At 48.6% G+C, this 22,876-nt stretch overlaps 1 protein-coding gene across 2 annotated transcripts; it reads right to left on the bottom strand.

Moving 5' to 3' along the window:
* Nucleotides 1-549: 549 nt before the first annotated feature.
* On the bottom strand, nt 550-22,318 carry LOC310673932 (uncharacterized protein). Of its 2 annotated transcripts, none has more exons than XM_083432770.1 (8): nt 22,170-22,318; nt 12,120-12,205; nt 9,261-9,288; nt 6,424-6,465; nt 4,447-4,474; nt 3,090-3,120; nt 2,722-2,800; nt 550-1,190 (listed from the first exon to the last, which is right to left on the bottom strand). In XM_083432770.1, exons 1-8 carry the CDS (start codon nt 22,311-22,313, stop codon nt 696-698), a joined length of 933 nt encoding a protein of 310 aa, XP_083288896.1. In that variant the 5' UTR covers nt 22,314-22,318; the 3' UTR covers nt 550-695. The 2 variants fall into 2 exon arrangements, with proteins under 2 accessions (XP_083288896.1, XP_083288895.1); XM_083432769.1 differs by lacking the exon at nt 22,170-22,318 and adding an exon at nt 17,071-17,292.
* Between the last annotated feature and the right edge of the window lie 558 nt (nt 22,319-22,876).

Below are 22,876 nucleotides of genomic sequence, written 5' to 3'. Positions count from 1 at the left end.
TGTGTGTGTGTGTGTGTGTGTGCGCGCGCGCACACACAGTTATCATTCTATTAATGATTTATTGTTTTATTTTTCTGCCTTACGTTTTAAGTCGTTTTAATTTTTGTCTGTTACCTGCCTTGTGTCCTGATCAGGGGGAAATGTGGGGATTTGCCCGTCAAAAAGAGCACCCCGGCGGAAAATTCAAAAACCAGTTAAAATGTGGAGGGAAACTTGGGTATATGGCGGCCCTATCAGAAGCGTTGATTATTTGGCAGATTTCCCTCAAAGAAGCCAAAAGCTTTACCCAAAGTTTACTGCCAAAGCTCAACAACTTTGCCAACGTTTGTGTCCTGATCATAGCTGTCAGCGTTTCCGTTTTTTAAAGGGGAATTCCCTTATTCCGAATAGGATTCCTCACAAGAAAAGGAAAAAGTTGACAGCTATGGTTCGGATTTTCACTTCTTGAAACCTGGCTACCCTAGAAATAATAACAACAAAAAAGAACAGATAACCCGGTGTGTCCCTTCCAACTGTACGATGACACGATTCTACGAAACGAGTAAGGAGTCAGCGGCTGAAACATAAATTTTAATTCTGCACAGTGCTCCCGCTATTGGCGCTCTACAGTGCCAACCCTCTCTCTCTCTCTCCTCCCGTCCAGCCATCCTCCTGCCTTTGTTTTCTTCCTTCCTTCCTTCCTCCCGTCCTCCTCCTTATCGGGTGCTGCTCAGGGTCTCGGGCTCTGAGTGGGGCAGGTCGCTCTGGGTCTCATGGTGGCTCCGGTGGTCGTGGTGGCTGTGGTGGCTGTGGTGGCCTCGGTGGTCGTGGTGGCCCCGGTGGTGCTTGCCCTGGTGGCTGTGGTGGTGGTGCTTGTGGCTCCGGCGGCCTTTGCCTTCAGCCATTGTGGCCACCTGGATGGCTTCCGCCACCGCCATGGCTTTGCGGGCCTGGGTGCAGTCATACTCCGCCTCGGCAGCCTGTTGGTACGCGAGGGTGGCGATCTTGGAGACGTAGGAGAGGAGGTTGTCCTCCCTCGCCTGGGCTGCCTCTGCCGTCTCCTGGGCCTCTTCTGCCTTCCGCTTGGCCTCCAGCGTCTCCTTTTTGGCTTCGGCCGCCTCGATCTTCGCGTGAGCCACCTCCAGCTTGGCCTGGATGGTCTCGGTGAGGGCTTTCGTTGTCTCCTTCCTGGACTCGGGATCCTTGTACCTCTGGAAGAAGAAGAAGAGGAGTTTGGATTTGATACCCCACTTTATCACTACCCGAAGGAGTCTCAAAGCGGCTAATATTCTCCTTTCCCTTCCTGCCCCACAACAAGCACTCTATGGGTTGAGTGGGGCTGAGAGACTTCAGAGAAGTGTGACTAGCCCAAGGTCACCCAGCAGCTGCATGTGGAGGAGAAGGGAAGCGAACCCGGTTCACCAGATTACAAGTCCACCGCTTTTAACCACCACACCACACTGGCTCTCTTAAAAGACAAGCAGGATAGCAGGTGGCTCAGAGGACAGCAAGCACCGCAACCGGAACGCAGAACGCCACCCCTTTCGAAATGCGGATTTTGCGACGCGCTTCTCTAAGGAGACACACGCCAAGATGTTCGTACCAGAGGGAGGCATGCGGACTGCGAGCGAGAATGATGCACGTGGACATCTTGCATCGGGGGAAACTGCTTTGCGAAATTTGTAACGTAGGGAGAAATACGCACCGATAAGCTGCTGCGGAGGTTTGGAAAACGATAAATGGACATGAACCGGCCACCCATGCTTTGTTCTATTTGTTATGTATTTATTGCATCTATATCCCAGGCTTTTCCTCAAAGGAGCTCAAGGTGGCGTACACAGTTATTATAATTATTATTATCAGGGCTTTTTTTCCTAAAGAAATGTTTAGGGGTACTCTCAGTTCGACTCCAAAAAACCACCATTTTATAGTTCAATTCAGGAAAAATAAATAAAGTAAATGGACGATAGTACAAAGACTCACAAAATGTTTAGGGGCATGTGTCCCCCCCCCCCAGGAAAAAAACACTGATTGTTATTATTATTTATTGAATTTATATAACGCCCTACACCCAGGGGTCTCAGGGCAGTTCGCCCTCCTCATTTAATCTACACAACAATGTGAGAAGGACCGTTACTATGATTTTTATGTGATTTTTATTATTATGCTATCCACATTTCCATGTCAGCCTGCAAACTTTTTTTTAAAAAGTCCTCATGAAAATTCATCAGAATCTTCATCCTTAAAAGGTAAAGGGGCCCCTGACCATTAGGTCCAGTCGTGACTGACTCTGGGGTTGCGGCGCTCATCTGACTTTATTGGCCGAGGGAGCCAGCATACATCTTCCGGGTCATGTGGCCAGCATGATTAAGCCGCTTCTGGCGAACCAAACGGGAGCTCACCCGTCGCAGGGATTCAAACCACTGACCTTCTGATCGGCAAGCCCTAGGCTCTGTGGTTTAACCCACAGTGCCACCCGCATCCCTAATAATCATCATCCTTATTTCACCTGAAATACACATTTTTGCAAGGCTATTTCCTGTCATATTCTGGACGCTTGGATCGTATTTTCATGAATATATGCGGTTTTAGGCACACTTTGCCTCAGTTAAATTGGAAGTGATCCTGTTCCCACCAACGTATTTGATTTAAGGGGTTTAATCTTCAGCTACTAATAGTGGGATCTGGAGACTTGAGCCACAAATGGAGGGGGCGGGGAATACCCTGATCCAAGACACTCACCAGCTGCTCCCGAACTTCATTCAGGAAGGCAATTTCGGTCAAGAGAGACCCAATTTCAGTCATAAGTTTTTCTTTAGCCCTGGAAAAAAGAGTGGAGAAAGAAGATTGACAAGCCCTGTGTCCGGTTCTGGGCAGCCCACTTAAAAAAGGCTATCGATAAGCTAGAAAATGATCAGGGGATGATGAAGGTGCCTGGAAACCAACGTTTCAGGGATCCTTTCTCAGGCATTCCTGCGCTGCTGGGAGCTGGAATAGGTGACCCCAGGGTTGTCCCTTTGAACGCCGCAGCACTACGATTCTCTATAAATATCGTCCGTTATTCCACAAGGACCTGGCTATCCCATGCCGGACACGCGACTGCTACTGACCTCTTGCAGTCTTCTGCGTTGCAATCTTTTTCTGGAATAGAAAATGGGTCCATCGGTCAAAACTCGCAGCTTCCTTCCCCCTCATCATTCAATATGCACAGCAGAGATGCTATTGTTGTTAGTAATATTATTAGTGCTGATTTTCTAGAAAAAGGGGTGCCGGAACTCACCCCAAACACCTTCCTTGTTCTCTTATAATGATAATGGTGCCCACCTGAAAGGTGCCGGAACTGAGTTCCAGCTGAAAAAAAGCCCTGAAATTATTTATTATTATTTTATTATTATTATTATTACCAGTACCCCACCCACCTGACTGGGTTTCCCCAGCCACTCTGAGTGGGTACAAATAATTTATTTATAACCCGCCCTCCCCGGCCAGATCAGGGCTCAGGGCGGCTAACACCAGTAAAATTACAGTAAAAACGTCCCCAGTGTGTCAGTAAACAAGGGGAATTAAGACTAAGAGGTGCTGAGGGGGGGGGGGTGTGCTCATGTAATCTCACTGAATACAAGTTGTACAAGTGACAATAAAGTTGATGGATTGTCCTGGTAATGAAAAGTAGGAACAATGGAAGCTGCCTTTGCTTCCTTTTAAAAAAAATATGAACACGTTTTCGTTCACGTGCGAAAGCACATCCATATTTTTAAAAGGAAGCAAAGAATAACATAAAGAAGATTGGAAAAAGTTTATTGGATGTATGGGGGAGAATTGTGCATACTTCAAATCGTTAGCAGCATTAAGACAAATTCAACAGTGTGAACAAGTTTTGGTGGATGTAATAATGGCATACTGAACGGTTTCGTTTCTGTAAAGTATGCTGGGATTGATGACATGCAGAATGAACCATATAAAGGAATTCATTGACATTTTGAGGCTGTTTAAATGACTATTTTAAATTGTAAACCAGAAAAATTAATAAAAATCACACACACACACACTTTAAGGTTTAAATGACTATTTTAAATTGTAAAACAGAAAATTTAATAAAAATTACACACACACACACACACACAAATGAACGTGTTTTCAATTTTCCTGTGTTCTGCCTTGCACTGGTTTCAATGCATGTGTTATTCGTTTATTGTTGTAAGTCGGTGTGAGCTACTTTTGCAACAACAACTAATCAGTTTCACAAATGATCCTCATTCTACCGGGTGAGGCCAGTATTGTCCACCCTGACCGGCAGCACCTCTCCAGGGTGCCAGACAGAGATTCATATCCCTGCTGCACCTGGAGATACCAGTGAGGATTGGAGCTGGGACCTTCTGCAAGCCAAGAAGCTGCTCGGCCACTGAGTGACGGTCCTTCTTGAGAGAGTCTCGATTTATGGAAACGAGAGAGAGGGGGGTGTCCTACCTTTGTTCTGCTGCTTCAAGAAGTGAACCTGCAAAAGAGAATGCATTCCATTAAGTCTCACGCAGGGGGCGCTCCTGGTTTCACTCGCTCAGAAGGCAGTGGACCCTCCTTCCTTGGAGGTTTTGAAGCAGAGGTTGGCTGGACATCTGCCAGGGATTCTCTACTTGTGATCCCTGCACTGCAGGTTGGGCTAGATGACCTTTAGGGATCCCAGAGTGGTGCATGCTCTGGTTATCTCTTGCTTGGACTACTGCAATGTGCTCTACGTGGGGCTACCTTTGAAGGTGCCCCAGAAACTACAACTAATCCAGAATGTGGCAGATAATAATAATAATAATAATAATAATAATAATAATAATGTCAGGGGTTCAGGAGCAGAGGCACAGGAGAGGGAGGAAATGGAGAGCGAGGGGGAGGAGTCCGAAGGAAATGTCAGCGATGACAGCAATCCGAGTTCTCTGAGTCTCTCCAGTGACTCGGAGGATTCACAGAAAGGGGCCCCCATAGTCAGGGCAAGGGGAGTGCCCAGGGGGGCACCTAGGGAAGAAGGGGCCAGAGGGGACTCGGAGAGTAGCAGCTGGAAATCAGGACCAGCGTCCCCCCCAGAGTGCAGTAGGGGGGAGGAGTCCCAGGCATCGGGATCAGGTGGTGCGCGGGCAGCGGGAGAACGGGAGGCAGGAGGGACCACACCCTCGTCAGGGAGCGAGGAAACGGTCATCAGGAAAGTTAAACGCGCGCGCGCGCCAAGTTCAAATGTACAGGAGGGCGGCAAGGTGGGCAGCCCGGGTAGGGAGCCAGGTCCTAAAGCCCGCCGAAGAGAGTGGGAGGAGTCAGAGGGGTCAACGTCTGCGTCAGAAGAGTCCAGGAGGGAGGAGACCCCGGGGGGTAGTAGGACCCAGAGGAAGAGAGAGAGAAGGAAGAGGTGGAGTAAGATTAGAGTCTTAAACTGGTGTACAGGGGGCGGAGACTCAGACGGAGCTTCGCCGGTCTAAACTCCAGACGTAGAGCTGGGACGCTGAGGCTTGGAAATGGAAACTATTCTTCAATAAAGACTTTGATACTTTACTACCGGCTAGCGTTGGTCCTTTGTGAGCTGGGACCAGGAGCCAGCGCTGACAAATAATAATAATAATAATAATAATACAACCTTTATTTATATCCCGCCCTCCCCGGCCAAAGTTGGGCTCAGGGGAGCTAACATCAAATATATAACCTTAGTATAAAATCAAACAATAATTAAACTACCTCCTAAAAACAGGTCAAAATCAAATTAAATTTTAATTAGATGGCTAGACTGGTGATTGGGAGCGGTCGCAGAGACCACATAACACTGGTCCTGAAAGACCTACACTGGCTCCCAGTATGTTTGCGAGCATAATTCAAAGTGTTGGTGCTGACCTATAAAGCCCTAAACGGCCTCGGTCCAGTATACCTGAAGGAGCGTCTCCACCTCCATCGTTCTGCCCGGACACTGAGGTCCAGCGCCGAGGGCCTTCTAGCGGTTCCCTCCCTGCGAGAAGCCAAGTTACAGGGAACCAGGCAGAGGGCCTTCTCGGTGGTGGCGCCCGCCCTGTGGAACGCCCTCCCTTTGGATGTGGAGGAAATAAGCTGCTATCTTTTCTTTAAAATACATCTGAAGGCAGCCCTGTTTAGGGAAGTTTTTAATGTTTGATGTTTTATCATGTTTTTAATATTTTGTTGGAAGTTGCCCAGAGTGGCTGGGGGAACCCAGCCAGATGAGCGGGACATATTACATTACATTATTATTATTATATTACATTATTATTATTATTATTATTATTATTATTATTATTATTATTAGTTCCAGCTCAATGATTCTTTGATTCCATTACCCTGGGAGCTGGTGGTTGTTGTTGCTGATGATGATGGATGAGAAGGCTCAGAGGCTTTGTGAGCCCCGGGGGAAGACCCAAAGCAAAACACACAAACACACACACACACACGCAGTGAACTTACAGCACTTTTCAACTGCTGGTTTTCAGCTAGCACCTTCTTCAACTGAAAGACAACACAGAAGAGACAAAGAGGGTCACCCAAAGCTTTCTTCTTCCCACATTCATCATTTGGGTCGTTCAGGGTTGCTGCGCAACTTCCTTGCATGAGAGAAGCCTCCACGCTCTGCTTTCCCAGAGGCAGAGCATTGCATCCCTCCCAACGCTACGATTCTCCAAGGTGCGACCGGAAAGTTTGGTGAATGTTCACAGAAATCAGACAATGAGAAATATTTGAACAGACATGCCTTACAGGCCTTCAAAGCAGCCCCCCACTGATACCACCCACTGTTGACAATGTTTGCAGAACTGTTGGGAACTCCTGGAGAAGTCCTCTTTTCGTACTGCTTTCATTTCCCTCATCACAGCAGCTTGGATGTGTGAAATGTTGGGAAATCTGTGCCCTTTCATTGCAGATTTCAGTTCTGGAAAAAGAATGAAATCCGGTGGGGCCAGATCGGGAGAACATGGAAGGTGGGTGAAATATACTCGGAGTCGAGAGTGGATTTCATGTTCTTTATTCAGCTCATAGTGGTGAGGAGGAATGGAAGTTCCCCGAGAATGTCTGCTTTATATACCTTATTTACACAATGGGCCCCACATGATTGGCTAATTCTGGGATTCTCCTGTAGGCCAATCAGGTTGCGGATTCACTTCCACCTGGAGCTGGATTGGGTGGCTCCTGTGGACCAATCAGACTGCTGCATTCTGGATCCTATTGTTCTAGGACCAGTCAGATTGCTCCATTCTGGACCCTATTGTTCTAGGACCAATCAGACTGCTGCATTCTGGATCCTATTGTTCTAGGACCAGTCAGATTGCTCCATTCTGGACCCTATTGTTCTAGGACCAATCAGACTGCTGCATTCTGAATCCTATTGTTCTAGGACCAATCAGACTGCTGCATTCTGAATCCTATTGTTCTAGGACCAATCAGACTGCTGCATTCTGAATCCTATTGTTCTAGGACCAATCAGACTGCTGCATTATGGATCCTATTGTTCTAGGACCAGTCAGATTGCTGCATTCTGGATCCTATTCAACTCAGTACATAACAGTAGGAGAACTCAGTAACCTCAGGAACGATTTCATGTGGAATATGCAATTCTCCCACCATCGGTCGGACGGACAGACGCCGATCCCGCATCAATACCTCCCGAACTCTGCTGACATTTGCCGCCGTTCTGTTCCTCGATGGTCTGCCAGACTGAGGGTCATCTTCGGTGGTTTGCCACCCTTCATAAGGTAAAGGGACCCCTGACCATTAGGTCCAGTCGTGGCCGACCCTGGGGTTGCAGCGCTCATCTCGCTTTACTGGTCGAGGGAGCCGGCGTACAGCTTCCAGGTCATGTGGCCAGCAGGACTAAGCCGCTTCTGGAGAACCAGAGCAGTGCACGGAAACGCTGTTTACCTTCCCGCCGGAGCGGTACCTATTTATCTACTTGCACTTTGACATGCTTTCAAACTGCTAGGTTGGCAGGAGCAGGGACCGAGCAATGGGAGCTCACCCTGTCGCGGGGATTCGAACCGCCGATCTTCTGATCGGTAAGCCCGAGGCTCTGTGGTTTAACCCACAGCGCCACCCGCGTCCCACGCCGCCCTGCATAGAAACTCTTAAACCATTTGTATGCTGTCTTTCGAGTGACAGCTTCATCTCGGTACACAACTGTGAGCATTTCGTGGGTTTCCAACGCTGATTGTATGTTCGAATATTTCTCGCTGTCCGATTTCTGTGACCATTCACCGAACTTTCTGGTCACGCCTTGTATGATTGCACTAGAAGAACTAGTCGCGATTCCTGCATTGCATGTGCCTGGAATTCCGACTCAGGGTCCCTTTCAACTCGACAACTCTGCAATTCTATGATTCTAGGAGGTCCCAGGCTCAGTCCTGGCCCCGGGCATCTCCAGTTAATGGGATCTATTGGGCAGCACAGCTGGAAAAGGCCTGAGACCATGAGGAGCTGTTGCTGGACATAGTATATCATTATCATAATAATTGTATCTGAACTTGGCAGTTGCTTGCTGTATGAAAGGTCTCCTTTATGGAAGGTTCTTTTAAAGAGAGCCAGGGGGTCACAGTGGTTAGATAGCCATGTTCAAATATATAAAAGGATGTCACACAGAGGAGGGAGAAAGGTTGTTTTCTGCTGCTCCAGAGAAGCGGACACGGAGCAATGGATCCAAACTACAAGAAAGAAGATTCCACTTAAACATTAGGAAAAACTTCCTGACAGTAAGAGCTGTTCGACAGTGGAATTTGCTGCCAAGGAGTGTGGTGGAGTCTCTTTCTTTGGAGGTCTTTAAGCAGAGGCTTGACAACCATATGTCAGGAGTGCTCTGATGGTGTTTCCTGCTTGCCAGGGGGTTGGACTCGATGGCCCTTTTCGTCTCTTCCAACTCTATGATTCTATAATTCTATGATTCTATGAATGCTGGACTAGGACCTCGAAGACCAGGGTTTGAATCCCTACTTGGCTATGAAACTCAATGGGTGACTTTGGGGAAGCCATTTGCCTTTCGGCCTAGCCTACCTCTCAGGGGTTTTGTGGGGTTAATTGAGGAGGGGAAAGAAACATGTGCAGCTGGGGACATAGATGCAATCAATCAATCAATTAAATAAGTGAAAACATATTATGGGGTGGTGGTGGGGAACCCCAACTACACACAGTGCGATTCATAAAAAGGCAAATACAGAATAAAAATATTGGGTTAGGTGAGCCAGAAGGAGCTGGATGAGACTGCAGGATTGCACCCTAAAGTTGTTAGCAAAGCTGTTACCATAAGTGAAATCGCTACTTACCATGCTTTCCATTTTCATCGCTCTCACCCTGCAAAAGAACATTTCGGCTTTTAAAAAAAGGCCACGGGATAATCTCAAACCCTGCTCCCCCCCCCCACTCCTCCTTCACCCCTTCCGAGGCTCCCATAGCTGCGATCTTTTCCCTCGGAAGCAATTCCCGACCCATTGCTAATAATGTGCATCTAGCTGTGGGACGCGGGTGGCGCTGTGGGTTAAAGCCTCAGCGCCTAGGACTTGCCGATCGAAAGGTCGGCGGTTCGAATCCCCGCGGTGGGGTGCGCTCCCGTCATTCGGTCCCAGCGCCTGCCAACCTAGCAGTTCAAAAGCACTCTCGGGTGCAAGTAGATAAATAGGGACCGCTTACTGGCGGGAAGGTAAACGGCGTTTGTCACGCTGGCCACGTGACCCGGAAGTGTCTGCGGACAGCGCTGGCCCTCGGCCTCTTGAGTGAGATGGGCGCACAACCCTAGAGTCTGTCAAGACTGGCCCGTACGGGCAGGGGTACCTTTACCTTTAATGCTTAGCTGCACAGGAGCAATAAAGGTATCGTTATTATTATTGTTTTCCTGGACACATCTGGGATTTGGGGCTTGAAAATAGGCGATTGGCAAGAATGTCTGGGAAAACCCAGAAGTATGGTAAGGAGGTAAGTTTTTTGCTGAAACTGGTCAAAAGTGCTGCAGAAGTGTCAGAGTCTGGTCTGAATCGGATGCCAGAGACTGGTCTGACTCTGAAGATGAAGGAATGCAGGCACAGACAGAGCAATCTCTGACAGAGGGAAGGGGAGGATTCGCCCCCACACACACACATTCCTAGAAGCAGAGAGATGAGCAGATTCAGAGGCTGCTCAGTCGGGGGGGGGGAGAGCTGGACAGTTTGAGATAGTAGCTAGGCAACCAGGAGGGAGGGAGCCTTACACAGATTTTTCAGTCCAGCGTGGCAGGGAAGTCCCTCCCTCCCCTAGAACTCGGAGGACTGAAATGGTCCAGGAACAATGGAAGCAGTGGGACAGGCGGCCGGTGCACGCTTCTTGCTGAGGAAGAGGAGGGGACTCAGAGCGAGTGACTGGCATCCGTGGGGAGGACGGCCTGATGCTCCTCTCAGTATGATGTTGTAAATAGAAAGGACTATAAACCTGTCGAAGGCTCATTACTTTTTATTGGAAGCTGTAGTGAAGTTGGGAAACCTTGGTATGTTAAATGCTGGTTCACGCAGGAGTGAAGCATTGTGGGAGAGTTAAAACTGTGGCCTTTTGGGAAATAGGTAGCTGGTCTCTTTAACTGTAAAGCTCTCTGTCTTTAGAAGTGTGAAGCAAATCACATCCTGACCCTAGGCAGGATGCGATGTTATCTGATTTGCAGATCCTGACAGCTGGGGGCTTGAATGTGGATTGGGTGTGGAAAGGTACAAAGGTCTATCAGCTAATTTACAGCTCAAGAGTCTGGTAAGTGTCAGAGCAGTCTGGAAACCTAGAGGGAGCTTTTGATCTCAAGATAATAATAATAATAATAATAATAATAATAATAATAATAATAATAATAATAATAATTATTATTATTATTATTATTATTATTATTAATACCCCGCCCTCCCCAGCCAAGGCCGGGCTCAGAGCGGCTTACAAGCAATAATAAAAACAAGTTGAATGATTACAACTTAAAAACAAAATTAAAATACAACATTAAAATATTGAAACAATAAAATATTAAAATGCAGCCTCATCACAGGAGGAGAAAGGAAAAAGAAAAAAGAAAGAGGGGAAGGGGATCAAGTTGCTTCCAAGCCAAAGGCCAGGCGGAACCACTCTGTCTTAAAGGCCCTGCGGAAAGAAATCAGATCCCGCAGGGCCCTGGTCTCATGAGGCAGAGCGTTCCACCAGGCAGGAGCCAGTGTTGAAAACCTCCTTAGGGCCCGGGACCTCTAGGGTGTTGCTATTAATGGACCTTGAGGCTCTGCGTGGGGCATACCGGGAGAGGCAATCTCGTAGGTTCAGCTGTCCTGGTCTCCTGACAGTTCAGGAGATATTGTCTCATCATACAACCCTTGGTAAATTGGTAATTAACCAAAAGAAATGATTGGTCCCTAACCTGTCCCCCACATGGGGTTTTCAAGGAAAAAGATTTGGGGAATTCAGATGCAAATTGCAGAACATCTTGCCCTGGTGTTTTCTCCTGAGGGCGTTTGACCAGTGAAAGGACTTCTTGACTAGTCACTGTGCTTTGAACTATTGTGTTGTGTGGTTTTTAGTCAGTTATATTTTATAATGTTTTTATTTTTCTGTTTGTAACCTTTCAAGAAATGTGCAAGCTTTTACTTTTTGAGTGGTTTTTTCCAATAAATTTGATAAAGGACTTTAACCTTTTGCGTTCTGTGCCTTTTGCCCAGAGAAGCTAAACTGGTGCCTGGCCATTTGGACACCCACCTGTTCTACCTGTTGAATTTCTGTCTGTGTCATGGTGCTGTGACACAGGGTTGGGCAACCTGCTAAATATCCTTGGACCCCATTCGAGGGTGCCCAGGAAAGGAGGTGGTTTGGCTTGTGACTTGCAAAACCTAGCGAACTATCCCTCTTTCTGCCAGGTTCTGCCGGCGTCAGGAGGACTGGGGGGGGGGAGGGATAGTGGCCTGCTATTCCGCTATTACTACAGAACCTACCGGAGGGGAGGAGGAAACTCCCTTCCCTTGCCTGCCAGCGTACCTGACAAGAAGTGAGCAGTTTCTAGCTCTAAGCTTTTGAGTATAGGGAACAAAATAGTAGGATATGTCTGTCAAAGACGCATAAACCACAGACCAAGTGTCTTGACCTAGAATGTCCGCACTTGACAAATGAAATCTGCCCTGTGGGTCTTCTCCACTCACCTCTCTGAGCTCTTTTCACTCTCGCTAAAGCTCTCGTGCTCTTTGCTGATATGGTCCACCTCTAGTTTCAACCTCCTCTCCATATTCTAAGGACAACAGCAACAAAAGAGGTAGCAGACGTTAAAGAGGGTCACCTCTAGTTCAGCTCCCCCTATAAAACGGTGCTTTTCCACCCATGTTTTCCTCCATCACGGGCAACAGAGAGGAAGCACGCAACTGTTGGCAATGCAGAGTGAGGCCCCTGAGTTGCTCTCCCTCGTGGAAAAGATGCACATTGCAAAGTAAGTCGCCATCGCCACAATTTCTTCCCGTTTGTCAGATGCCTTCTACAGGCCTACCTGAAAAAGCGCAACCCTCTCGGGGCAACGAACAGGACAGAATGTAAAGGTAAAGGGACCCCTGACCATTAGGTCCAGTCGTGACCGGCTCTAGGGTTGCGGCGCTCATCTCGCTTTACTGGCCGAGGGAGCCGGCGTACAGCTTCCGGGTCATGTGGCCAGCAGGACTAAGCCACTTCTGGCGAACCAGAGCAGCGCACGGAAACGCCGTTTACCTTCCCACCGGAGCGGTACCTATTTATCTACTTGCACTTTGACGTGCTTTCGAACTGCTAGGTTGGCAGGAGCTGGGACCAAGCAACAGGAGCTCACCCCGTCATGGAGATTCAAACCGCCAACCTTCTGATCTGACCTACAGTGTCACCCGCGTCCCAGGACAGAATGTACAGAAGACTAAAAACAATGCAAAATATTTTAATAAAACCACAAACGCTAAGAATAATCATAAATGGACAGGACTGATTTCATATGATAACCATTTGAGCTGCTCCACTCGGATATTTGTTAACACTGAAACATTCCTGCGGTTGGAGTAATCTTGGCATGATTCTGCAAATGATGGCAAGTTTCACCACTGAGGCAGCCCACCTCTCCTCTTTTTACACAAGTCTGCCACTCGGGAGCAGCCATCCGCTTTAGGCATGTGCTGAATGTCCTTTAAGCGCATAGGTGTGGATTGTGGGAAAGTGAAGGCAGCAAAAGTCTGATAGAGAAATTCCTGGTGACGTATGTTCGAATATATATTCTGTCGGGGCCACAAAGGCTGAGGAAGAGGCCCAGTTTACGCTCTACAGACCTCTTGTCAGCTCATTTGCTTGGAGGTAGCAGTCGAACCGAGCAAGGTAGGTGTCCCATGATTCAGAGGCTGGGGCAAACGGCGGTAGAGGCACGAGTGAAGCCATGGTTCCGATGCCAACGTGGAGGGCGATGGATGGAACACAGTGCTCTAGCCAGAACGGTCAGCTCTGAATTGGTTCTGCTCTGTGATTTCGCTCAGTGTTTCAGCTCAGTGATTCAGCTCAGCTCAGAGGGTGGCTGTGCTCTCATGTCCATCAATTCCACCTTCGTTGCCAGTGTTAAGTTGTGGGTGAACATATCAGACGACACAGCGATTCTTCAGACAGCTCTTGTGTATTCACAGGCCAGAACAGAACTGAATTGAAGGGTTCAGCCAACCTGCTTATATAGAGCTCGACTACAAAGCAACAGTAACAACTTTCTGTAACTATCCAATCACTGAACGTCACTTTCAATTCCTTATTTGCATATGCGGACCTGAGTGAAAACTATCTACAGTATCCCCCCGCTGGCCCAGGGTGAGAACTTCAGTACATAACATATTCAGTATCCGGTGACAGTGTCTTGAGACAACCCCCGTCTTTTGACTTTAGCACCCAGGAGCACCGAGAAGCCAGATTATCACACAGATCTGGTCCGGCCCCTGTCTGTTGGGATGCAGCCCTCTGGGAAGACAGCATGGAGTTTGCAAATGTTGAGCCCCAACAGATGCAGTGAGGATTTTGCAACTAACACCCTCAAGGGAAATTGGCTGAGTTTCATTGTTGAATAGCTGGGTAGCTCAGTTGGTTAGAGCATGGTGCAGGTTTGGTCCCTGTCAGCTGCATAAATCCCTGCACTGCAGGGGGTTGGAATAATAATAATAATAATAATAATAATAATAATAATAATAATAATAATTTCTTTATACCCTGCTCATCTGGCTGGGCTTCCCCAGCCACTCTGGGCACCTTCCAACCAACTATTAAAATACAGTAATACATCGAACAAGGAGAAGGGGATGATGGAGGACGAGATGGTGGGACAGTGTTCTCGAAGCTACCAGCATGAGTCTGACCAAACTGCGGGAGGCAGTGGAAGACAGGAGTGCCTGGCGTGCTCTGGTCCAGGGGGTCACGAAGAGTCGGACACGACTGAACGACTAAACAATAACAATACATCAAACATTAAAAGCTTCCCTAAACTGGGCTGCCTTCAGATGTCTTCTAAAAGTTTGGTAGTTGTTTGGTAGTTGAATAGTTGACCCTCAGGGTCCCTTCCACGAGATGTCCTCTCTGGGCCTGAAGAACCCCGTAACCGAGGCTTCATACACAGAACAGGGCTTTCCCCCCATATTTCTTCTGCTTTGTTTTAGAACAGTGACATGATTCACTGAGAGATCTGAATCATTCCCCACTTCAGCAAGGCCCTTGCCAGTTCCTTTTTCACTTCTGACCTCTTCTCTTTCAGAAGACTACAATGGCCTCCAACCTCCTGCATATTTGGGGAAGATATATCGGTTGTAAGAAAGCAGAGATCACCTCTGTGGACTCGGCTTTGCCTTATATAATGCCAAATAACAACCATTATCATTCTGAAAACCCCAGTTGCTCACTGATTGCTTTCTGAGTTTTGTGCAGAATAGCCTTCTAGTCCCTAACAACAGAAAGAAACTTACATTGCATGCTCTAAGAGGAAAAAGCTAAGACTTTCCCTCTTAACTCCCAAGATGTTTGCTCTAGTTCAGGGCAGGGGGGAATTGGAGCTGATCAGAAAGCAATTTTTTAGCCTTGTATCTTTTCTTAACCGGAGCCTTGATTCCGGCAGATGTTATTATTACGGAGCCTGGGGTTTGTTTGGTTTCTAGGGCGACCGGTTTTCCCACCCTGAGTTCCTCCTCCTCCTCCTCCTCCAACATGCTGTGTAGCAAATGATAAATCCTCTTAAATAGTCTTTTAGTGTGTCCCAGAGGAGAGGCGGAGAGATGTTTCCGGCCGTGTTTGTTTCCACGAACATTATGACATAGAACCTCACTGTTGGGGTGATGCCTTCACATCTCAGGAGGAAGGTGTTGATTCTCCATGGAGATAACTTTTGTGGCTCTCCCAGTGCTGAGTTCCAGTAGGATTGGTGCAAGAGCAGCGGCTGCCAAGGGGTACAAGCTCTGGGCAATAAGTGTGGAGGAGCTAAGCAAAAAAACCACCACCAACAACAAGAGCACACAAGCCACTCAACCCATGAGGAACTTTCATGGGCCCATGAGAAGAGTGTATATCTTCAGTCTGTTTGGTGGAGCAATCTCCATAACTCCTAGAACAACACGTATCTTTCACAATGCCCACAATAACTGTCCCTAAGAATCTGAGAAACTTCACTTGCTCCTAGAACATCTGTTCAGTATGGGGTCCATCAGAGTCTCACTGCCACAGGATAGCACCCATGCTTTCAGAAAATGTGTCCAAAGGAGACCAGTATGGTGAAGAGTCTGGTGGTGAACAAATTCTACAAGGAATAGTTGGAAGATCTGTGTGTGTGTTTAGAGAAGATTGAGGAGATTAAATCTCCTTCCTTGGAGATTTTTAAGCTGAGGTTGGGCACCCTTCTGCCATGGATGCTTTAACTGAGATTCCTGCATTATACTTTATACTTATACTTTATACTTTATTGTCACCTGTACAACTTGTATACAGCGAGATTTACAGGAGCTCCCCCCACTCAGCTCTCTTAGTTTTAATTCCCCTCGTTTACTGACGCTCACCCACCAAACCCGAAAGTCAGTTGCCCTGTTGTTATCTTTTCATTCAGCAGCCTAACAGCCCAGGGATAGAAGCTCTTCTTTACCCTGTTGGGGCGGCTAATCATGCTTCTATATCTTCTGCCCGAGGGCAGGAGATCAAGAAAGTGCCCGCCAGGGTGTGAATCTTCCCTAAGAATTTTCCTCACTCTCCTGAGGCAATGTTCGTCTGCGATGTCATCCAGCGGATTCACGGGACAGCCTATAATATCTTGTGTTGTATTCACCACCCTCTGTAGGCACTTCCTATCAGATGATGTCAAACCGGCGTACCACACCGTGATGCAGTATGAAAGGACACTTTCTGTTGTGGACCGGTAGAAGGAGATCATCAAATGTTGATTGACACCGTTCTTCCGCAATACTCTGAGGAGATTGGGCTTTCTTAACCACCTGGGTTGTACTGATTTTCCAAGTAAGGTCTTCACTGAGATAAACTCCTGGGAATTTAAAGGAAGAGACTCTCTCCACACAGCCCAGTACACTGGGGCTAGTTCTCCTCTCTTCCTCCAAAGTCCAACACCATCTCCTTTGTCTTGCTGATATTAGAGTGCAAGTTGTTCCCTAGGCACCATGTAGATAGTTTTTGGAGCTCTCCTCTATACGCTGATTCATCCCCTGCATTGCAGGGGGTTGGACTGGATGACCATTGGAGTCCTTTCCAACTCTACAATTCTATGATTTTATTATTTGCCTTCCTTTTTCATTCGTTGAAGACTTCTAAAAATGTTACTTGCAGAATGCCGTCTGCAGAAGAGGGTCAGCACCAAAGGACAGACCGGTGTGAAGGAAGGCACATTTTCTCTAACCCTCCCCCCCCCTGTCTTATGCATTTATTAAATAAAAGTAAAATAAATAAAACGTACAGCCTGCCTTTCAGCCCTCAGGATGGCCCCCAGGGCCGATTCCACCTGCTAAAAAATGCATATCCAAAAATTCATGCAGAACCACGAGTCATTAAAACTGAGTTCTCCAGACATTCCATTATGAAAGCAGCGTACCAGGTGCCCCCCTCCCGGCTTCCCTTGCCCCTTAAACTCGCCTTGGGGCTGAATTTCATTTCATCGTGCAAAAAGGGCAAGCAGATGGGCGTGTAGAAAGTGCAGGAGACGAAACAGGGCTGGGAGCTACAGTGACGCAGGGAACGGCGCCGGCGGGAGGCCGAGGGAACGCGGGAGAAGTCCTCATAGCTCCTGTAAGGGTTCATTGGCACGGGGCATCTTCGCTTCCAGAGCAGGGTCCAGGCGGCAGTTCGTCTCCCTGGCAACCTCGCAGGGATAACTGAGGCCCCAACGTTCCATGGATGGAGAGGGCAGGACTGGAGACCCAGCGCCATTATCTCTGTTTGATTTGATTTAATTCTGGAGTTGCAAAAACAAAGAGCTTCAAAAGCTCTGCAAGGCATGGAGGAGACCAAGGGCCAAGAAGATAGGGCAAATTCATGGAGGAGAGGAAGCCGACTGATGGCAACCAGCCAGGATGATTATTGTGGTCTGCCTCCACGCTCAGAAGCGGCCGTGCTTTTGCATACCACTTGCTGGAAACTGCAAGAGTAATCTTGCAGCGTCTGGAGGCGGTTGGAGCATGGATGGTGGCTAATGAATTGAGGCTGAATCCTGACACAACAGTAGAACTGTTCTTGGGGGACAGGAGGTGGGCAGGTGTGGAGGACTCCGTGGTCCTGAATGGGGTAACTGTGCCCCTGAAGGACCAGGTGCGCAGCATGGGAGTCATTCTGGACTCACAGCTGTCCATGGAGGTGCAGGTCAATTCTGTGTCCAGGGCAGCTGTTTGCCAGCTTCATCTGGAACGCAGGATGAGACCCTACCTGACTGCGGACTGTCTCAACGGAGTGGTGCATGTTCTGGTTATCTCTTGCTTGGACTACTGCAATGCGCTCCACCTTTGAAGGTGACCTGGAAACTACAACTAATACAGAATGTGGCAGCTAGACTGATGACTGGGAGCGGCCACCGAGACCACATAACACCGGTCTTGAAAGACCTACACTGGCTACCAGTATGTTTCAATTCAAAGTGTTGGTGCCGACCTTTAAAGCCCTAAACGGCCTCGTTCCAGTATACCTGAAGGAGCATCTCCACCCCCATCGTTCTGCCTTGACACTGAGATCCAGCACCTAGGGCCTTCTGGTGGTTCCCTCATTGCGAGAAGCCAAGTTACAGGGAACCAGGCAGAGGGCCTTCTTGGTAGTGGCTCCTGCCCTGTGGAATGCCCTCCCACCAGATGTCAAAGAGAAAAACAACTACCAGACTTTTAGAAGACATCTGAAGGCAGCCCTGTTTAGGGAAGCTTTTAATGTTTGATGCATTTCTGTATTTTAATATTTTGTTGAAAGCCGCCCAGAGTTTCTGGGGAAGCCCAGACAGATGGGCGGGGTATAAATAAATAATAATTATTATTATTATTAATAATAATAATAATCTCATGTTCAAATTCTGCTCACGGGTTTCCCAGAAGAGCCATCTGGTCAGCCACTGGGAGCAGCAGCGTTAACATGGGAGGTGCAGCAGGGGCGATTGCCCCAGGTGCATTGGGGGGGGGCAGGGACGGATCACACCACCCTCCGCAAGCCAGCCCCGTGCAGCTTTGTGAGGCTGGGATCTGATCAGATCCCAGCTTTGCAAAGCCTCTCAGGGAGGGAGGCATGAGAAGAAACCCAGCCTCACAATGGTAAGGCTGGGATTGAAGGGTGCAAGGCTGTTTAGCCCCTTCTCACGTGCCCTCCCCAAACCGCTCAGCACCTTCTGCATACCTCCCAGCTTGTCAACATCCTTCTTAAATTGTGGTGCCCAGAATTGGACACAGTATTCCAGGCGAGGGTCTGACCAAGGCAGGATAAAGGTAAAGGGTAAAGGGACCCCTGACCATTAGGTCCAGTTGCGACCAACTCTGGGGTTGCGGCGCTCATCTCGCTTTGTTGGCCGAGGAAGCCGACGTACAGCTTCCGGGTCATGTGGCCAGCATGACTAAGCCGCTTCTGGCGAACCAGAGCAGCGCACGGAAACGCCGTTTACCTTCCCGCCAGAGCGGTACCTATTTATCTACTTGCACTGGTGTGCTTTCGACCTGCTAGGTTGGCAGGAGCAGGGACCAAGCAACGGGAGCTCAGCCCGTCGCGGGGATTCAAACCGCCGACCTTCTGATCGGCAAGTTGTAGGCTCAGTGGTTTAGTCCACAGCGCCACCCGCGTCCCACCAAGGCAGGCTAGAGGGGGACTAAGACTTCCCTTGACTGTTGATGCAGCCTAGAATAGCATGAACTTCTTCCCTCTTCGTCTCCTGCTCATTTCCCTCTTTCTCCTTTTCATTTCCGTTCGGCCCTTGTGTTCTGCACCCGAACACCTCCTTTTGTGAAGTCGCCAGGCGCAAGCAAACTCCTGTATGGCTGGGGACTCACAAAGGCCCTTTTCTTCAGAAGCTGAATACACCTTCTCAGGCACACACGTGTTTGCTGCATGGTCTGTGTTCATCTCTCCATCCTCACGTGTTTTCCACCCACTGATCTCTCCTGCCCCCTTCTCCTTGCTGCTCCATCAGTGCTCAAGACGAGACAGGTAGGTAGGTCCCTCCCCCCTGCTCTATCCTGGCCAATTGCGTGGGCTGCAAAGGCAGATCCCAGGAACGTGGCTTTCCACAGCTGGACTGGCTTCTCAGAGGGCGAGAAAGGAGGAAGACTTTGGCTGCTGCTGGAAGCCAGGTAAGCAGGTGAGTCAGTGGGAGGGGCTTGGGGGGAGGCAGGCAGGTCCTGTTAGTTTCTGTTTGCCCCTGTGCAGTGATTTTGGAGTCACAGGACTCTGTTTACATTCCTGGGATTCCATACCGTTGGAAGTCTCACGGGAGACGGATGTGACGTTACTGGTTTCCTGTTCCTTTGTTTGGTTCAGTTGCTCTCTGCTTTCACAGAGAGAGGATGATTTCTTTCTGTCTGCGTAGCTTAGAAAATAAAAGCTTTGCAATGTAGCCATAAATCTCATCCCTTCCGCGCGCTGCTTTGATTCTCTGCTGGATGGGAATGTGCCTGAGGCCTCATCAAAGGCTCAGGTCGTTAGTTACGTCGGAGGCGATTCCGAAGGACTCGGCCGGAGGAAGATGAGCTTTATCAGCTTGGCCGAGCGGAGATCCCGACAGGTCCATGATGAGTGCAAAGGTGACCTTGGAAAGGGACGAGGCCGTCTTGTGCTTCCGTTGGCACCATCAGGGGTGCGGAAGGGTCCGAGCTGTCTCCTGGTCAGACATGAAATGAGCAGGCTTGCGGGAGAAAGAATCGTTTTATCCTACTCAGGCTTGGAACTGGGCTCCGAAAATGAAACAAAGCCCAAAATTATCTTGCAACTTTAGTAATAAAGCATTATTAAAGGAAGTCAAATATAAAACACATTATGAGAAAAAAAACAACATATTGCCTTAATTAAATAAATCAGTGAAATTGTTGAAGTGCGTTTCTGCCTCTATAAACTGTCCAGATTGCCAAGACCACTTTGTTGTGTTTAACTTTTGTACATTGCTTATTCGCTATGAAGTAAGAAGTCTGTTGATCAGAGGCAACTGATGGATGGATTGATTAAATGTAAGCAAAAGTAAAGGACCCCTGAATGGCTAAGTCCAGTCAAAGGCGACTATGGGGTTGTGGCGGCCATCTCACATTCAGGCTGCGGGGGATGGCGTTTGTCCACAGACAGCTTTCCGGGTCATGTGGCCAGCAGGACTAAACCGCTTCTGGTGCAATGGGACACCTTGATGGAAGCCAGATTGCACAGAAACACCATTTACCTTCTTGCCGCAGTGGTACCTATTTTTCTACTCACACTGGTATGCTTTCGAACTGCTAGGTTGGCAGGAGCTGGGACCAAGCAACGGGAGCTCACCCCGTTGCAGGGATTCGAACTGCTGACCTTTGGATCGGCAAGCCCAAGAGGCTCTGTGGTTTAGACCACAGGGCCACCCAGTCCCTCTCTTGATTGATTGATTGATTGATTGAATACACACATACAGTAAGATCACAACTTACTTGGGGGGTTACGTTCAGGGGATCGAGCTTAAGGCCAAAATTGCATAAAGTGAAAACACATTGGGTGCAATGACTGGAGGGATTCCCAAAGGCATTTTTCCTGGACACCTGCCCACTTTAATTTTTTTATAACTATTTTTCCAACCTCGTAAAGCTAAACGTGCACAGTTAAATGAGCCCGGACAGCTCAGTTGGCTAGAACGCAGTGCTGATAGCCAGTGTGGTGTAGTGGTTAAGAGCGGCAGTCATGTAATCTGGGTAACCGGGTTCGCGTCTCTGCTCCTCCACATGCAGCTGCTGGGTGACCTTGGGCCAGTCACAGTCTCTCAGCCCCACTCACCTCACAGAGTGTTTGTTGTGGGGGAGGAAGGGAAAGGAGAATGTTAGCCGCTTTGAGACTCCTGAAAGGGAGTGAAAGGCGGGATATCAAATCCAAACTCTTCTGATAATGCCAAGGTTGCGGGTTCAACTCCCTTATGGGACGGCTACCTATTTATGCATTGGGGGGGTTGAGCTAGATGACCCCAGAGTCCCTTTCAACTCTCTGATTCTCTGATTCCATGAAATATCCCTGAGTTGCAGGCTTACTGTATATACATACAGTAGTACATAGATGTGAAAACACACATGCACACATAGGTAAAAAGGTAAAGGACCCCTGGATGGCTAAGTCCAGTCCAAGGCGACTATGGGGTTGTGGCGCTCATCTCATCTTTCAGGCTGAGGGAGCCAGCTAATGTCCGCAGACAGCTTTCCAGGTCATGTGGCCAGCAGAACTAAACTGCTTCTGGCACAATGGGACACTGTGACGGAAACCAGAGCGCATGGAAATGCAGTTTACCTTCCCGCCACAGCGGTACCTATTTATCTACTTGTGCTGGTGTGCTTTCAAACTGCTAGGTTGGCAGGAGCTGGAACAGAGCAACAGGAGCTAACCCCGTTGCGGGGATTCGAACCACCGACCTTCCGGTCAGCAAGCCCAAGAGGCTCAGTGGTTTACACCACAGTGCCACCTGCGTCACACACATATATATTGCCAGGGCTGAACTAAGTGGGGAGCCAAGTACTTGCTCCGTAGGGAAAAGGAGGAAAGACAGAAAGGGGGGTGTCTACCAGAGGTGTCTTCTGGTCCAGATCTGGCCGAGAGGCCTCCAGATTGGCCGGGAAAAAAGCCATGAAGCCGTCCCTTGTCCAAAGACTCGAGTGATGTGGCGTCTGAAGGTGCGCCCGGCAACCTGTTCCAACTCTGCGTGACATCACACAGAGCGCATCATAAGGAGAGGCCGGAGGGGAAACGGCTTAGCAACCTCTGTGCAAAAGTCAGCAAGGACTTTGCAAATCCGCCTCGAGGGGGAAAGCGGCTCTTCCTTCACCCGATCCCAAGGCTTGACTTTGCAATTGCATGCGCTGCAGTGCTTCCAAAACATTGCGATGAACGCTGCTAGAAATGAGATAGTTTTGCAGGGGCTGAGCTGCTAACACTGTTCCGCACTCGGTACTGAAACGCATGGGGTGTGACCTTCTGAAGGAAGGTGAGGACAGGTGACCTCACCTAGGCCCGAAGTCACCCCCCCCCCACCAAAGCAGGTTCAAAGCTTCTCAAAATCATTTCCTCAGCAGCTAAGCATCAGAAACATTCCGCTCTGCTGTAACAAAGGTAGAGAACAGTCCATTGTTTCTCAGGCCTTTCTCATGCCTTCTGGCCTTGCTAAAGAACCACATTGCAACTTGCTTTCAGTCCGGGAACCATGCCAAAGCACAAGAATGAAACAACTGGAACACACTGAAACCCCCTCACCCAGTTTCCTGCCAAGAGTCCA

Source organism: Podarcis tiliguerta (assembly GCF_965153285.1).
Source record: "Podarcis tiliguerta genome assembly, chromosome: 3".
NCBI classification, from domain to species: Eukaryota; Metazoa; Chordata; class Lepidosauria; order Squamata; family Lacertidae; genus Podarcis; species Podarcis tiliguerta.
This window is presented reverse-complemented; position numbering and strand designations above follow the sequence as displayed.

Bases quoted from the DNA above. Each gene is read 5' to 3' on its own strand.
- LOC310673932 (XM_083432769.1), bottom strand. From the start codon at position 17,235: ATGAACCCTTACAGGAGCTATGAGGACTTCTCCCGCGTTCCCTCGGCC. The intron at 3,121-4,446 runs GTAGGACACCCC...TTTCTATTCCAG, and splicing joins CTTGAAGCAGCAGAACAAAG to AAAAAGATTGCAACGCAGAA. The intron at 2,801-3,089 runs GTCAGTAGCAGT...TCTTTTTTCCAG, and splicing joins AACGCAGAAGACTGCAAGAG to GGCTAAAGAAAAACTTATGA.